The sequence below is a fragment of the Protopterus annectens genome, chromosome 16.part0 (genome assembly GCF_019279795.1).
Source record: "Protopterus annectens isolate FY-2018-M chromosome 16.part0, PAN1.0, whole genome shotgun sequence".
Classification (NCBI taxonomy): Eukaryota; Metazoa; Chordata; order Ceratodontiformes; family Protopteridae; genus Protopterus; species Protopterus annectens.
This window is the reverse complement of record NC_056750.1, coordinates 539,692,750-539,711,514: the sequence shown is the minus strand read 5'-3', so window position 1 is coordinate 539,711,514 and position 18,765 is coordinate 539,692,750. Positions and strand designations below refer to the sequence as shown.

Genomic DNA, 18,765 nt, shown 5'->3' with positions numbered 1-18,765 from the left:
AGAAAAGAAAATGTGGAGATGGATATTTTGGCTTAAAGTAAACTTAGATACTACTTTATGCATAAATACTGCTACATGCATAATAAATAAATAAAATAAATAATAATATGTCACAGCATCAGAACCAACAGAAATGCCAACCAATTCAAAAAGATTCTTAAAAATGATCTTAATGACACCTGGCTTTGCTCCTGTACTACTTCAGGCTAACTAGTTTTAATGGTTTCTGGTCATAATATTTCTTCTTCCCTGACCATCTCATAATCTATGCCCTCTCTCATGTCTAAATCATTTCTAACCTCCTTTTTTCTGTCCTATTTCCCCCCTACAAACCATCCCTCAGTTTACTTTGAGAAACTCCAATGTCTACACTACAATAAGGATTTATATCTGATGATTGTATAATACAAATGTCAGCTATAATAGCACAGAATGTAATTTCTAGTGTACTGTATGCCATATATTTTTTGTATAATTTCTTGTATAAGTTTTGTATAATTTCTTATATAAGTTTTCTATAATCTCTATATGTGGAGCTTTTCTCCCTGGGCCTTTGCTGAAAATGGGTCTTATCCCAGTCAGACTTTCCCCGTAAACAAATGTAAAACAAATAAATAAATAATAAGAAGAATTAGTTCTCAAAGAAACCCTGTCCCTATGAAAAATGAGGTAGAGTTAACTCACCATAAGAGCTTTCAGCTCGAATACCCTTCTTGCAGAGGTCAAAGCAATCAGTAAAGCTATTTTCCATGTTAAGAATCTCAAGTCAGTCAGCTTAGCGGGTTCAGATGGAGCAAGTGTTAACTTTTCTAACACAAAATTAAGATCCCAAGGAGGGGCCACCAGATTACTCTGCGGCCTATTATGCCTTGAATGAAGAGTATCTAAGGGCAGACATGCTAAAATGGATGATAAATGAACCTTGATAGAGAAATAAAAAAGACCATAGGATAGTAACTCACACAAATATTTTAAAAACAGAGAATACCTAGCCCTGAATGGGTGATGATTATGTTGTTGGCACCAATTAGAAAACCTTTTCTATTTGCTAATATATGATTTTCTACTAGCAGGCTTTCTTGTCACCATTAGTACCTCCTCCACATCCTCAGCAAACAGGTACCTAAAAGGAATTAAGATCTAGGCAGTCCATTGAAAATGACTGATGTCAGAGTATATCAAACCCCCTGTTGTGTGAGCAGATCCACTATGTGAGGAAGCTTGTGTTAATTGGCCCTAGCAATTTCCAGTTGAATGGAGAACCACAGTTGCCTAGGCCAAAAGGGAGTTAACACAATGATTCTGAGAGTTTCCTTCGGAATCTTCAGTAGTACCCTTGATATTTGTAGAAATGGTGGAAAAGTATACAGGAACATTCATGTTCATATAAATGGAAAGGTATCTGTCTTCCAGGCCTTCTTGCATAGAGTCCTGGAACAGAATCTTGCAATTGATTGTTCAAAGAGGAGGCAAACAAGATCTACTCAAGGAGCTCCCCACAGATGGATCAAATGTTGGAGGACCCCCAATCTAGTTTCCATTTGTAAGGGCATGCCCTGGTCCTGCTCAGTTTGTCTGCCACACATGTTTGCTCTGATAGAATGTAGGATGCCTGTAGAGCAAGACTGTAATATGAAGCTACATCCCAAGCTAACATGGCTAGTATGCACATGGAGTAAGTCCTGGTTCTGCCTTGCTTAATGATGAGTCACATGACTCTGGTATTCTCTGAAACCACTTTGAAGAGGTCCCAGAGGTCAAAGATGGTCCAGAGAGTGTTAAGTGCCTTGATCAGGTCAAGTAACTCTTTGATATTAATGTACATGCATGTGTCTTTTGTGTCCCACACCCCTGCAATTTTATCCCTTCTGAAACTGTTCCCAAAAGAAAGTCTAAAATGTCTGTGGTGACTGACATCTTTGAAGCAGGGAGAGAGAAGGGGAGACCTAGATTTAAAGATGTCTGTTGTCTCCACCAAAAGATTTCTCTTCTGACAAACCTGAGCACTGGGATTTCAAAGGTTAAAGGATGTTGATGCTGGGACCAAAGAGATTTCAGAAACCACTGTATCTATCTCATGTGGAGTCTTGCCAGGGGTATCATAAAAATCATAGATGCCATGAGACCCTAAATCCTGAGGTATTCCCCTCAAAGTGACTGATGTCTGATTGGAAACCCTTAGAAGCAGATCTAAATAGGGATCTATTTTTTCCTGTGGAAGAAAAGCTCACTGAACTGTGGCTAGTTGAAATCCCAGGAACACAATCCTGTGTGAGGGAGTCAAGAAAGAGTTTTGAATGTCCACTTAGAATCCCAGCTTGTGTAAGAGATCTCTCACCCAAGATAGAGATTTCTGACACTTTGAAAAAGACTCTGCAAAGATAAGCAAGTCATCTAAATATGGAAAAATATGGATACTAATAATGTGATCCAGACATACAAAACCTTAAGAAATATCTGAAGTCTAGATAAATAGGGATGTGATGATAAGCATTTATAAGTCTGGTGTTACCATGAAACCTGAAAGAGAAAGAAGAGGAAACAGGTTGTGAGGTGACATCATTTTGAGTTAGGGCACTACCACAAACAGGTTCAGGAAAGAAAGATCCAGAACTGGTCTCCAAGCATTTTATTTCTTTGTCACAAGGAACAAAAAAGTCTGATTTGGAAGAAGAGAAATGATCCCCTGGAATGGAGGAATTTCCTCCAACTGCCATCTGTAACATTGATGAATGACATTCAGAACCCATCTGTCAGAAGCAATATGTTGCCAAAGAGAAAAATGGAGATTAAAACTCTCTGGAAGAAAAAGGTGGCCAGGGTAGAAGTGGGTCACAAGTTCTCTTGAATAGACATTTACACATATTAGACTGTCCTTGGTTTTGGGAGGTTAGACACTTCTGTTTGGAACTCTCTTGCCATTCATTCTTAAACATTTGTTTACCAGAACTCTTTTGTGACTATTTATTCTGTTTTATGCCAAAAATGGAAAAGGAGAAGGACAGTAGCTTGGACAATTTGGAAAATGATTGCTGAAAAATCTTAAAGATTCACTGGATCAGCTTGCCCCTTTCATCACGCAGCAGAATGGCCAAACATTAAATCTCTATCCAAGGAAGAATTTAAAATCTCATTTTTAACATCATTTGGAAAGCTCTGAGAATGCAGTCATGCAAACCTCCTTAAAACAGTACCAGTGGCCATAGCCCTGGAAAAAGTATTAACAAGGTCATACACACACACACACACACACACACACACACACACACACACACACACACACACACACACACACACACACACACACACACTGTAAACAAAGAGTAGTGAACTGTGCAAAATAAGGAACCGTTATTTACAGTATATGTTTTTCTCACAAGAAGAAACTGCTGATAAAACATTCCTTATACTTTCACAATTTGTCAGAAAAGACTTTAACTTATGAGCCTGACAATTCAAAATTCTGAAAACCAAAGTTGCAGAAGAACATACTTTTCCCCCATAGCTATCAATAATTTTGCCCTCCTTTTTCAGAAATAATAGGATAGGGAATTAACTAAGTGCTTAGCAGTAGTTGGATCAACTAAGACTATAGCTGCTGGGTCAGGTTTGGGAATAGCATATAAAAATTTAAAAGACTGAGGCATTTTATACATCCTATCTGTCTATTTAGTGGCAGCGGACTGAGTAACCGGAAAAATGCAGGCACTAACACACACACATCCTCTAAAACTGAAAGAACAGGAGGAATGGGTGTAGGATCTAAAAAATCCTTCTGTAACAACTCATAGTATTATCTGAGGAACTAATAAACCTCATTGTTTTCTCACTGAAAACACTAGCACATTCTAGCAACAGTCTAACAGAAAAAGCAATCCCCACAGGAATAATCAGAAACTGAGGTCTCCTGTGAGTCTGAATCAGAAATCTGAGGAAAAAAAAACTGAATACAACCCTACATCTTCCTGTTCAGATTCAAAATATTTAATCTCTTTGAGAAAAGAAGAATCCCTCTTCTACCAGAAACTACTTACAAGATGGATCAATAGCCTCAATTAAACTCTAAGCCAGACCCAGTAAATTGATCCTGTCTAAAGATATTTGAGTAGTAAATATATGCTTGGTTTTCAGTTTTTTTTTTTTTTTTGACAGGAAAAATGGAGCCAACTGTGTTATTAATGGCATCAGCTGCTTCCACAGGGATGGGCGCAGTATTCTAGCCCAACAGGGAAACCTTACCTGTTCCCTCTCCTAGGGCCAAAAAGAGTGTCTCTCCCTTGAACACTGAGGAGACTCCAACAACCACAAAGGATGTGGCTAATGCTAATTCCACAGTGGCTGAATGTGCTACACCAGAGGGATTTGGGGTAAAAGAGAGACAACAGATGGCCAGAGCAGAGTTACCCACCTGTGGCTGTGGCAAATCACTAGCCTGTTGTGGTGGCAAAGGCTGTTTGCTTAACTTTTTCTTTTTGCGGTTGGAAGAAGAACTGATCATGGGACTGGTAGTCTCTTCCATGATCAAGCCGAAAATGGTGCCTCTTTCCCAAGGAAGGCAAACAGGAAATGCTGGTAAAACTACCAATCCACAAAAGTTATTTTTGAACAGAAAAACACAGTAAAAAGCACTTTCTAACACTATGCCAGCCACACCAAGGAAAAATAAATGCAATTTCTCCACATAAAATACGTTTTCAGTTAGTTAACTATACTTTTAAACTGACAGAAAAGAACAAGTGCTCTGTTTAAAAGTATGTTACAGTCTCGAGACAGTCCATTAAAATACAACACTCCTAGCTTGAAAATACCTTTCCTGGTGTAATAAAACTTCAATAAATTTTAAGGAAATGGAATTTTTTTCCCCAAAGGGAACTTATCTGCCCAACAAAGGAAAGCACAAGCCAACCATTGATCCTCAAAAGCCTCAGAGGAGCATACTCTTCAGCAGTGGTAAAGCTCTGAAGGGCTTTGTACCCAAACTTGTCTTTTAGTCAGATCAGCTGGAGATGCTTGACAGTTTGTGTGTGTGGAATGTGCCTTTCAGCTTTGGAAGCTAGCCTGCCGTTATATCCTTGGCAGGATATATAACTTATATCAGAACAACAATGCTTAACTTTTGTTTTTTCTTAATAGGAGTTTCAACAGAAGACTTTCAAGGAGGGATGTCTACCCAGTCTAATGGTGTCTTGTACCCCCCCCCCAAAAGAATCTCTTGAAGTACCTACCAGACCCAGAGAAGATGATTCTCCCATGCCCATACTGGACACTGGAACAGCTGACAAGTTTGTGGCTGACCCTTGGTTCATGGTAATTGAAAGGACTTCAACAGGGGAAGCCAGGGAGGAAAGTGAGTGGTCTGAGGAATAACCAATGGCCCCTGCAGGTTCAACCACTATCGGCTGAGGTGAAGACCGTGTCTGTGACAATGGCAAGGAGTCCTTGATAAGTGATTTATTTTTTTCTTCTAATGTACTGCAAGAGAAGAGACAGCTAAATCACAGTAAATATCATGCTTAACTGGGGAAGAGGCATCAAAAGTAGTAACCATTGCTAGAGTGAGTTGGTTGAGAGGAACGTTGTCACTGTGTTCACAAGCAGCACATGTCCACTCACAGCACTTTCCCCAGTACCTTAAGTTATTTATATATATATATATATATATATATATATATATATATATATATATATATATATATATATATATATATATATACACACACACAAAAAAAACTTGAACAGAATTCCCCTTTAAGTACTGTTCAAGTACTCACACACCCACACTCTGACAGAATCAAAATGCAGATAGTTTGTCTTACAGAAAAGATAAGCATTAGACTGACAGTTTACCACCAGTTCTTCTACAAACATTTCTCTGTCCCCCCAAAAATCAATGTTTACATTAGCAGTACACAATTTTGCAAAGAATTAGCTCCAAATACTAACATAAATACTCTAAGTCCAAATTAGAGGTCCCTGACAGGAAACTTCCGATACTGCAAAAAAAAATTCCAGGTTTCTTAAAAGGGAATTATCAGACTTCAGACACCCTCAAACTTTGGATCCAAGGCTTAGGCATGCAATCACCTCATAAAAGATACCCAAATTTAAGCAGACAAGCAAATACTGTCAGGCAACAATCCTAGCTTAATGTTAAGCCAGAGGGTATGCAGGTAGAGAAACAAATCCAGGACAAGACCCCCGATCTATTACAAAATGTATGCACAAACATGCTCAGATGTGACATACACAAATAAGAGCAATTTGGAAAATCAACAACTTGCCTATGGCATGTCTTTGCCATGGGGAAAGGAACTGAAACACCCAAAAGAAATTTACAAGCACACAGGGAGGGCATGCAAACTCTGCACAGAAAACACCACAAATGGGATCCAAACTGTAGAAGCAAGATTTGTGGGGAAAGGATATTAGCCACCACACCACTATTGCACCTCATATAGTTTCATGTAATGAGCTTTAAAATACATTGGGCCTACAGTATTTTCCAATCTTAAAGTCTGTATTTCTTGATGAAATAATGCAGACCTTAGTATGCACTCTTTTCCTAGAATTGTTATGATATTCAGATTACCTGTCAGTTATGATGTGGAGGGATCATAACAAACTACTAGTCATTGAATACACAAGTTTGGCATTATGCTACATCCTCTGTTAAAATGCATTTTAGCCCACATGCTGTGAACAAAGGCATGTTTCAGAATCTTTGGTGTAGGCATTTAAGTGGCTTGCTAGGCAGACCATTTATCTAAGAATGTGTAAAGGATGAATTGTGACTGCCAGGCAAAATAGGATGAACTGTAACTGCCTGTCAAAGAGCAACTGTAATAAGACTAAATGTTTATGATTGCTTTGTGTGTGTAGGGATAATGTGATAAACTTGAAATTATGCTTAATTTGTTTGATGTGTCTGTGTTCATTTATTTATTTAAGCCAAGTTTATGTTCTGGGCAAAAAAATAAATTTATGTAAATGAATAAAATTACGAGCATATTTGTGACAGACAATCAACTTGATTATGGTTACCGCAGTAACAGTGGACACCATGATACTAGCTAGTAACATTGTTAAGAGTGATGGCACTGTTTTTTTGCTGGGCACAGGTGAAAAATAACTGATGCAAAGTGCACATCAGTGAATAACACTGAAGCGACTAGACATTTGGTGATGAATTAATTAATTTTAGCTTTTTTGGATACTTCAGCTGGGATTCATAGATGGGTGCTACATGGTTCTGCATCACTAATAATCAAGAGTTTGCTTTGTAGAGCAGTTCACAACTTAGAAGACATGTATTAAGTATTTTATTTAAATCACTGCACCCTTTGTATGTCCATTAATTCGCCCTATGCTATGTATTAATTGTCTGTGTAGCCCAGCTTTTGTTTACTAAAATTATGATAAACTGTCATCAGATTTGCACAAAATTATCACATGAGCAGCTATGATAACAAGTTATTTTGCACTGTTTAACACACACAAGATTTGGAATGCTGACCATTCCATTTAAAACAAGGAAAGGCTTGACACATAAGTATCACTCTGTCTTTCCCATTTACACATCATGTGGTACATCGAGCAATGAGCACCTTTCAGTGCTCATTGTTTCTGTAGCAGTTAGGGTTTAATGAGCTTAGATTGCTAGCCCAAGGCCCAGCCCTCCTTGGAGGGTGCACCGCATACATTCACACTCACAGACTCACAACTAGGGCCAGTTTAGAGTGTCAAATCCACCTACTGCATGTCTTTGGAATGTTGGAGGAAACTGGAGCACCTAGAGGAAACCAACACGAACGCAGGGAGGACATGCAGACTCTGCACAGAAGGCACCCTAGCTAAGAACTGAACTGGAGAACCACGTATGTGAGGTGACAATGCTAACCACTACACTCTTGTGTTGCCCTTGATACATAAGTATAACTAGAGAAAATTGGTTATCAAATACCATTTTCATCCACGAGTAAATGCTCTCCATTTTTTTTTTATCCGCCTCAGCAGTAAACCAGTAGTTTGTCTGCTAAAGGTGACAGTCCCAGTCAGATGTTTGCAGGATTATATTTCATTACATCAGCATGCAGCACATTGCCCACAAATGGTTGAAACTCAATTAATTGAAAAAAAACCCCAGAAACTATGTTTTATACAGGGGCAACTCCGCACACACCCTAACCCCCTGCTAATTAAATATACTAACTCCAACATCACAAAATAATGGGGAAAGGGCAAAATCCCACTCCACACTGTGTACTGATCTGCAAAACAAAAGATGGCATCCAGTGATGAACCAGCAGTTCGAAAAATAAAACCTCCCACATCTGCCCTTGCTCCTAAGCAAAGACTATGATACTCAATCTATCTCTCCTACCCCCTCTCCCCCCTTCACACTTGTCTTTAAATTATCATCTGGCAACTATTCTGTAGTCTATCTTTCCAAAACTACTATCTAAACTTCTTCCTATCCTTCATCACACCTCCTTCTTCTTATACAACCCTCATAATACTTCTGTCCTATATGTGGCAGAATCTTTTGCTCTCCTTGATATCTTATACTTACGAACCTCCATCAGTTTTACTTACAAAGTCAATATGCTTTTTTCCACAACTTCTCTGCCTACATTTCAAGTCAAAACTAAACTGATTTTTTGAAAAAAAAAAAATTACGATGTACTACAAACTGTAATTTAATTAATTATAAACCACATTAGACCTAATATATGTATGTTTTTAGTAATACTGTGTAACATGTTTGTCTATATCCATTCTGGAAATGTATGTTATTCTTTTTATAATTTTAGAATTGAATAATCTCTGAACTGACTATACTTGTACCATTTGGAGCTTTTCTTCCCAGGCCACCTCTGAAAATGGGTTTCTAACCCAGTCAGACTTTCCCGGTCACCAAATGTCAGTAAATAAATAAATAAATTATGAAACACATTGAACTCATTTACCTATGTATCTGGCATGTTTCTTTTACTATCCTAAAACAAAATATTCCTTTTAGTTTCAGTCTAGATCAGAATTATCATTAGATCTTATTTTGGGTATTATTTTAAAAGTATAACAATATATGGCTTGGTGTAGGTACTATTAAGATATTTGCACACCAAATGACCGAAGAGCAGGAAGGTGATAGCCCCCATTTCCAACTATATCTGAGACTGTGTTGTCACATCAGTATGCCCATCACCTAGATATGTGTTGCTAGTTACAATGTAGTATTTATTTTATTTTATTTATTTATTTGACATTTGTTAACCGGGTTAATCCAACTGGGCAAAAAGCCCTTTTTCAGCGGAGACCCAAGGAGAAAAGCTCTAGTAGTACAAAAAGATAACATAACAGATAACATATTAAAAGTTCTGCCTAAACTAATAATACACAGTACAAAGAACAAAACTGTCAGAGAAAACAGACCAAGTAAAGAACATACAAAATAATGTACAATATCTTCTTCTTCTTTCAGCTGCTCCCGTCAGGGGTCGCCACAGCAGATCAACTGTTTCCATTTCTTCCTGTCCTCTGCATCTTGCTCTGTCACACCAACCACCTGCATGTCCTCTATCACCACATCCATAAACCTTATCTTAGGCCTTCCTCTTTTCCTGTTACCTGGCAGCTTCATCCTTACCAATATACTCTGCATCCCTCCTCAGCACATGTCCAAACCAATGTAATCTTGCCTCTCTGGCTTTGTCTCCAAACCTTCCAACCTGGGCTGACCCTCTAATATACTTATTCCTAATCCTGTCCATCCTCGCCAAACCCAGTGCAAATCTTAACATCTTCAGCTCTGCCACGTCAAGCTCTGACTCCTGCCTTTTTGTCAATGCCACTGTCTCCAACCCATATAACATAGCTGGTCTCACTACCCTCTTGTAGACCTTCCCTTTCACTCTTACTAGTACTCGTCTGTCACAAATCACTCCTGACACTCTTCTCCACCCACTCCATCCTGCCTGTACTCTCTTCTTCACCTCTCTTCTACACTCATCATTACTCTGAACTGTTGATTGCAAGTATTTAAATTCATCCACCTTCGCCACCTCTACTCCCTGCATCCTCACCATTCATCTATCCTCCCTCTCATTCACACATATATATTCTGATATATTCTGTCTTAGTCCTGCTGACCTTCATTCCTCTTCTCTCTAGAGCATATCTCCACCTCTCCAGGTTCTCCTCCACCTGTTCTCTGCTCTCACTACAGATCACAATAATGTACAATATATACATCGTAATACAATACAGTCAGTATCGTACATTAATAGGAAAAGAAAAATAGCAAAAGAAGTCACAGGTTAGGAGAAGCCATAGGAGATGCAGAAGATTTAAAAGTCATATAATATGTACAGGGGTAAATCCTGTAAAAAAAGAGGCCAGTGACCAGAGAACAGTTTGAGAAGATGAGAGTACAAACAGAAAATGTTAGCATAATATAAAGAAGCAACAGAGACAGGTGGGAGAGATAGGCAGCAAAGTTGTATAAGAGGGAAGATACAATTAGGTTGGCTTGTAGAGGAGGCAATTTGTAAAAGAGTGGAAGTAATGTTAAGTAGGGTCATTACATAGGCAAGAGCCAGCTTTGTAGAGGCTTTCTTTCAGGGTTGTTTTAAATGACTTGTGGTTAGTGATAGATATGACACTCAAAGGTAGTTTATTCCAGGCGTTTGCTACAGAGTAGCTGTAGAGGAGTTTACCAATATTTTTATTAGGCTTATAAATTTGCAATAGATGCTGTTGAGAGCTACGGAGAGCATGGTTTGGAGTGTAAGGCTGAATTAGAGTAGAGAGAGAGAGGGGCATGAGGAGGGTTTATGTAAGATAGAGTGAGCTATGAGAAGCTGGGGTAGTAAGATTGGGTGGTGAAATTCCAGCCATTGTAGTCTTTTTAGAGCAATGCAGTGGTGGGTACAATAAGGTTGGTTGGAAGCAAATCTTGCAATTTTATTATAGGTGAGTTCTAGTTTGGACAGAAGATTGGATTGGAGATTAGTGAGTATACGGGCTGCATAGAGTAGTGCGGGAAGTAGGAAAGCTTGTGCAAGTGACAGCCTTGACGCATTCGTGAGGAATTTTTTATGCCTGTATAGCAGGCCCAACTTTTGATATGTCTTTCTAATGCATTGCTGAGTATAAAGACTGAATTTTAGCTGGTCATCAATAAGAACACCTAGGAGTTTAGTGTGGGGTTCAGTGGAGATGACTGTGCTGTTAAGGAAGGAAACAGAAACGCTGGCTTTGTGATGCTGGAGAGTTGTAGGGAGGAATAGGAGAAGTTTGTCTTTCTTTGGGTTAAGTAACAGTTGGCTGGAAATAAGCCATCTTTTGACTGCATGAAGGGAGTCTTGGGTGAGAGTGTGGAGGTGAGTGATGTTGTTGGAGCAGGAGCATATTTGATAATGGTAGAGAATGGGCAAGAGGAGTAGAGGTCATTGATAAAGATGTTAAAAAGCAGGGGTCCCAGGATGGAACCTTCGTACACCTGTTTGAATGGGTAGGAAGGGAGAGATCTTGGATTGCATTTTACTGCCTGGAATCTGTTGGAGATGTAGCTGGAGAACCATGACAGCATAGAGTTAGAGAGGTTTAGAGAAGTTAGTTTGTATAGACATAGTTTATGGGACACAGTATCAAAGGCTTTGGAGAGATCAAGAAACAAGCAGGAGACTAACTTATTGTTGTCAAGAGAATTTGCAATAGTATCTATGAAGGATGTCAGAGCAGTAGCAGTACTGTGTTTTGGGCGAAAACCATGCTGTGTGGATGTGAGAAGATTTTCATGTAGAAGGTGGTCAAGAAGCTGTTTGTGAATGAATTTTTCTAGAATTTGTGACAGGGGAGATAAGATTATCAATTGGCCTGAAATTAGAGGGGCCAGTTGTTTCCACCTTTATGTAAGGGAATGATCTAGAATTTGACATGATATTATAAGGTATTTTGCATTACAAAAGAACTGTACATGATATTAATGTATTGCTGTATAAAATGGTGGGTAGGAAAGCTACATTTCCCCCCATTATGGTCTCGTTTAACCCTCCTACACCCACACATATACAGTGGCATATCCAGAATGAGAATGAAAAAGGAATGTTTTAACATCAAATTTCTAGTCAACATCCAGTATACTATATTAACTAAAAACATATTTGTAGTGAACACTATGCAGAGTAAATCTCTGCTTTCTTTTTTTTTAATTACAGTCACCATTCTCTAGTGGCAACAGATTTAAAGATTTGGACTAATGTTCTATGTATTTATTTAGCTAGCCAACCAGGTATGGAGTTAAGCAATCTGGCTTCTCATTCATATTTGAAAGGTGACTGGAAATGATTCAGCAGATTAAAATACTCAAGTGAGGGTGGAATAATGTGAAAACATTGCCGTATGCTTCTACACATTTGCTAGTTATTAAGCTGCAAAATCTTTGCAGATGGGGAATGTTAATGCTTACCAAAAATGTGTTGTTTGTCAAGATGTTCTGAGTTTTCCACTTCATACAGTATGATAAATTCTCCACTTTGAGTAGGGCACCAGTTTCAGTTTAATTAGATCAGAAAACTGGCCAAACCCCAGTGATTTCCTACCACTAAACATTTCTGCTGCAAAACTTGTTTTTTCCCCTAGCAGATAGTATGCACGTATATATGCGCTTGTTTATTTATTTATATGTGCATGAATGGATGTATGCATTTATTTACCGGGTAAGTGAGCTGATCTTGCTGGACCCTTTTCAGTTACATTCAGGGTCAGAAGCCACAGAATTTTATACTATATATAATCAATTTGAAACAAACTACAAAAACTGGTAATTTAAAATGATTAACTGACAACTCCACTGACAGTTAACGGCTTTGTTTACTGCAAAATGTTGTATATTTAAGGGTTCCGTATGGAATTTTTATCAACATGACCTTTCTATGGACCACCCAACAATACTGATGAGGCTTATTGCTTTGCATTCTGCATTACTTCTAAATAACTTCTGTTCTACATTTCAGTGTTGAAAGTTTAGGATAAGAAAAATGGACTTGCCAAAAGCTGAGTTCAAACCCCAAAATATGCAAAATGTTGAAATATATAAGCCTAATAAAACATGGCTCTATTATTGTCATTATTAGCATTAGGAATTTAATTATTAGATTAATTTAACTTTAGTAGGTAGAAATGCTATTTGATGTAAGATCGCAGTCCTTATTTTGAAATGTATTAAAAGTGATAAAACTTCGGTTAAAAATAAATGTAGTTTTAGAAGCCCCCAGTGATGCTTGAAAGTCTTCAGTACAGCATGATAACTATATTTCTAGGGGTGACTGACAGTACGAGAACCACATTTCTGGAGGTAACTCACAGTGTGATAATCACATTGCTAAGGGTGACTCACAATGTAATGTGTTAACCACATTCTTAGTTTTGACTGACAGTGTGATAACCATACTTCTATGAATGACTAACAGTATGATAACCACATTTCTAGGGATGACTCACAGCTTGATAACCACATCTCTAGGGATAACAGACAGCTTGATAATCACATTTCTATGGGTTATTGACAACAGGCTTTAGTACGTGTCTGCAAAAAGGGCTTGTTATTGTGATCATAGAAACCAGTGATTCAGAGACATTAACCATGATAAAGAAATATCTCATTATCAGCTAATTTGCATAACTTTGAATTACTCAGTTATTACTGCAAGTGCTAACAGGCTCTTTTCTGCTGCTCTTGTGGTAATCACCACTGATGGCTGATGCATTGTGCTAGTACAGGCAACCCCCCCCACACGCACAAGCACACACACACACACACACACACACACACACACACACACACACACACACACACACACACACACACACACACACACACACACACACGTTATACATACACACATATTTGCCTCTGTAGTTTGGTTCTCAGTGGAGGTGCCTTCCATATGTCCTTGGTTAGGTTTGCATATTCTCATTGTGACCATGTGCATTTTTGGCAACTGCTCTTGTTTTTCCTCAAATCCCAAAGACAAGCCATAGCTCAAATGATAATTCTTTAAACTGCTTCTGTGTGCCCCAAGTCAGTGTACATGCATTTTGCATAAGTTGGCATGTCATTCAGGATGAACTTGTATGCCCTGTGACCACTGAGTAGAAGGATAGGAATCAGCTCACCTGTGAACCAGAACTGTCAGTAATTGACTATATATATATATATATATATATATATATATATATATATATATATATTTATAGACACATGCATGCATACCTTAGTAATATATGCAAAGGAACAGAAAAAAAGAAAGAAAAAAAAGAATTAAAAAGGTAAAGTTTTCGTATTATACCTAAAAAAATCACTCATAACAGTATTCTTTTCGTTCTAGTGTGTGAAAGTCTTCACATTAATATAATTATCTGTAGAATAAGTGTCAGGATACACTGCATCCCATTAGTTCATACTATATCAGCTGAATATCTAATCAGTAAGTTTTCATCAGATTATTAAGTTCGAATCATTTTTGTATGCCACTAAAACTGCTACCTGAGTAGCTAACAAACAACTTCTCATAACCATAGTGTATTTAGGAAACAGTTGCCTAGGGTGATTTATACCCCAGTAAAGATTAGAGTATGAAGAATCACAGGATCTCCACCACATATTCTGACTGCTGACCTTTTACAAAAGGCATTTAAGACTGAACTGACCAACCACAGGAAAGTAGTATATATCCACGTGTCCTGTAGTTAATAAGGCAATTTGTTTATGAGTACATTTTTGCTTACCAGATGAACATCCCTTTGGACGTAATGCTCTGATAGAAGCCTTCTGCAGATCAGCTTTGAAGTGGGGTTTTGCGGCTCCCTGTTCTTTCTGCACAGTATCCAGTGTTTCACTGACAGAGCTCACAAGCCTTGCCATGTTTGCCTGGCTATCTGAGAGGAGCTGCAGTAAAAAGCAAACATGAATTATCATGCTTTTATTTCTTGTATAGACAATACACTTTATTACATTATCACTTGTATAAAAAATGCAAATGCATTTTTGTCATAAAACTGATTGCTGTAAATTCTGCAACAAGTAAAACATGCGACATATGTAATGTAAACATGTAAATTGTATTGAATAAGTAACTGCTTTCAGTAGAAATGAAGTACCACAGCTGTAAAATGAAACTAAATCTAGCTTCTCAAGTGGACACCCTTTTGCAACGTCTTGAGCTCAAAGAATGCATTACATTATTTGACTATTAGCTTGTTGAATTCTACCTTCTTCTCAAAGTTAAAAGACTGTGGAAGCAAGACAGAAAATACTGGTTGTGTCTCTTAGAAGCAAATAACACAATTGTTCGTATTTAGCTTGCTTTAGAAGGAATTCAGTTCTAGAATTTACTGCCTGGGAGATTTCACAACTACTGTTTGGACTTACAAATTCAAATCATATACAAAATCAAATGTATCTGTGGCTACCAGATAAGCAGTTTGAAATCTTTTTTATGCAGTTTCTGTATTTAAACCCATTTATTTAATTTAAACAAACTCACCTTTGATGCTGGAAGATCAGAAATCCTCCCAGGAGTCATTTTCCAGTACTGACTCTGCACTGCAGTATTGGTGGGGGGGGGGGGGGGCTGCACCACTGAGCTTGCCATCCTTAAGATGACACATTAAAACAAGGTCCCATCTGACTCAGTTTGTGGTAGTTCAGGTGGATATAAAGATCCCATGGCATATATCTAAATAAGTAGGCTACTTAAAATTCCATGTATGTACATCAATCACATTATTTACATAGATATTTATACACAGATACGCAGACACACACACATATGCATGCACAGATATTTACAAAGAGATAATATATACATATTCACAAATTTACATTGTTAAGCCTACCCCAGAGAGATACAGCCCTGACTATGTCTCAGGTGACTTAAAAATTTAATTAATGGCTTGGGTACTTGATGGTGCAGGCAGGAGAGAATGGAGGTCCATCCAGAAAGAGGAAGTGTGTATACCCTGAGGCACATGCCCATAAGTTACAAACTAATTTAGAAAACTTTATGCAAATGATGGAATAATGAGATGCAAATGAGAAATGTGTGTAAAAGGTGCAGTTTACTTATGGAAATGAATCTGTCTTCCCACCTTTTGCTATTTATAGTGCGATGTACACTGTGAACATTTCTGGCATAAAGAGAAACGGTACCTTTTCCAGTCACTTTGTAATTAAACCTGCTCAGTTTTGTTGCAAGCCTTACTGTTTCCCCCTCTGAGCTTCTTATCTCTGCTGTTTTGAAACCTGGTACAGTCAGTGACACTTGTCAACCTAGGAGATAACTTACGCGAACTTTGCTGAAGGGAGTTACTGGAAAGATTTGGAGTGGACAGGGCTTTGGTGACAAAGTGGAACTGGCAGAATGTGTGGCCACCTTAGTCCTATGGATACTAAGGTATGTATAACCATCATTATATGTGCCACAAGGATCCTTCAGAGACAGAATAGAGATGCATTGGGTATCTCATGGGCTTTTTCCTCAGGGATACTGCAGCAGTTCCTCTTATATACCCTTAGCCTATGCAGATGAGTACATCTATTGCCCAGAGTCACCACAGACTAAGTCAGTACCATGTATGCCACCTACAGAAAGATATGCTTCTGTGGGGTGCTTGGTGTGACAGACTGCACCTATGTGGCTATACGGGCCCCATCTGCACCATGGGGTGAAAGGTACCATAACAGGAAGGGTTCACCATTCCATTAACTGCCACATAATGTGTGATGCACTGGGTTGTATCAACAATGTATCAAACCAACATCCTGGCAGTGTTAATGATCCACACAGGACTCAGTCTAATGGGTCTTAACATTTAAAATTATTACTTTTGTTTTCCATGCAATGCAGGCTACCTATTTAAACTATGGCTAATGAGACCAGTCCATAACCCACAGAAAGGTGCTGAGGAGCATTTTAACACTGATGTACCACAGATATAGATAAATAATGAGTAAGTCTGCTATAGCACCACTTTCTGCATAGTAGGATTTTTCATAGTTATCTAGTTGATAAGTGCAGATTATTATAATATTGTTAAAAATAGTTATTTCTCTATCTGTATAGTGAGATAAGGAATAACAACTAATCCATTCTTCCTGATGTGCCCTGCCCTTTTATTTTCAGGTCTCTGTGGAAATGTTGGCACTCAAAATGCTGAGTGCCACCATGTTAAAAAAGATCAAATATATAAGAGAAAAACAAATCTTGAACATTGTTCTTCTCCTGTAAACTTATTGCAGAGGCCCAAGCCTGCCTCACACCTCCCGAACTTATATATGTATGTGTAAGTGTGTGTGTGTGCAATTCAGAGATCACCATGCAATGCAGAAAAGGGAATATCCCAAGAAACGGGCATCTCAAACTTAATATATGTAAGTTGATTTTTTTTCGACCATTCAGTCTTTGTGTTGCAGGGCTCACTCCAGTTGGTCTTATTTGAAATTATTACCTTTATTTTCCATGTGATGCAGGCTACCCAATTAAACCTTGGCTATGAGACCAGTCTATAGCTCACAGGAAACTGCTGAGGATCATTTTAACACCACTGTACCCCAGATATGGATAAATATTGACTAAGTTTTTCACTTGCTCCAAGTCCATTTCCACTGTCTGGATACATCGGGGGTTGGGGGTGGCCTTCAGCATGATCCTGCTACTGCATGCAGTATATTTATAGCCTGCTGCATTCTGCATAATATGATGATGAGTCAGTCTGGTGCACAACTACCACAGCCAGTCATGAATAGTGGCATTGCAGCTCCCACTGTCATTTGTGTCACCAGTGCTGATTGCAATGGTGGATTGCTGATGGCAGCAACATGACAACCTCTTCAACAAGCTTGTGCATAATACATAGCTTTGCAGGAGAAGCAGCAAGATCTAGTCCATGACTATGGGCTATGACATTCACTACATGACAGATTAAAGTAATTACCTTTGTTTTCCATGTGATGCAGGCTATGCTAAGTGGTGCAAGATCACCTTACACTGTACATCAGACATTTCTCTGCATATCATACACAAATCATTTGCTAATATGATTATTTATTTATTTATTTCATATTTGTTAACCGGGTTGGTCCAGCTGAGCACAAGCCCATTTTCAGTGGAGACCTGAGGAGAAAAGCTCCAACAGTAATATTAAACATCTTACACAGATTAGTGTAGCAATTATATCACAAAGTATAATAAGCACGACGAAAAAAAGAGTAGTAAGCATGATTATTGATATATACATAGATATCACGTAATAATAATAATATATTATTTGACAAGGAGAAAGAAAGACAAAAAAAAAAGGATTATAGTTATTATTTGTACAGTGTTCAATGGTCAGTGGCACAAGTAATAATTATACAGGCAGAGTTGAAGTAAACTGTAAAGCAGTAGGTGTTACGAGAAAGTTTAGTCTTGTAGTTTGAATAACTGAATTGAAGAGTTACTGAAGATGAATTTAGCCACATGTCAGTTGCTTTTTTTATCTTGAAATGTTTCATTGTTATAACAGTTCTCATTTTTAGTTATGTTTCCAGTACGTTTTTCCTTTTTCAGGAGCATGAAGGTAAGTGCTGCATTTGTCATTTCCAACAGCTGTGATATGATGTGTTGTGATCTCCATGCCACTCTCTAAACTATTTTCCTTGTGAGTAAGGTATGTGTTACAGCACATGAAAATTTGTGTCACATTTGGAAGGTATCATAC

General features: G+C 38.2%; 1 protein-coding gene across 1 annotated transcript in view; it reads right to left on the bottom strand.

Annotated features, from left to right (window-relative positions):
- Positions 1–18,765, bottom strand: part of FIBCD1 (fibrinogen C domain containing 1) — a 1,778,954-nt gene that overhangs the window by 1,538,897 nt on the left and 221,292 nt on the right. Inside the window, exon 3 of the mRNA XM_044058596.1 lies at positions 14,791–14,950. Coding sequence (XP_043914531.1) covers positions 14,791–14,950 — 160 coding nt within the window. The remainder of the gene's footprint in view (positions 1–14,790; positions 14,951–18,765) is intronic.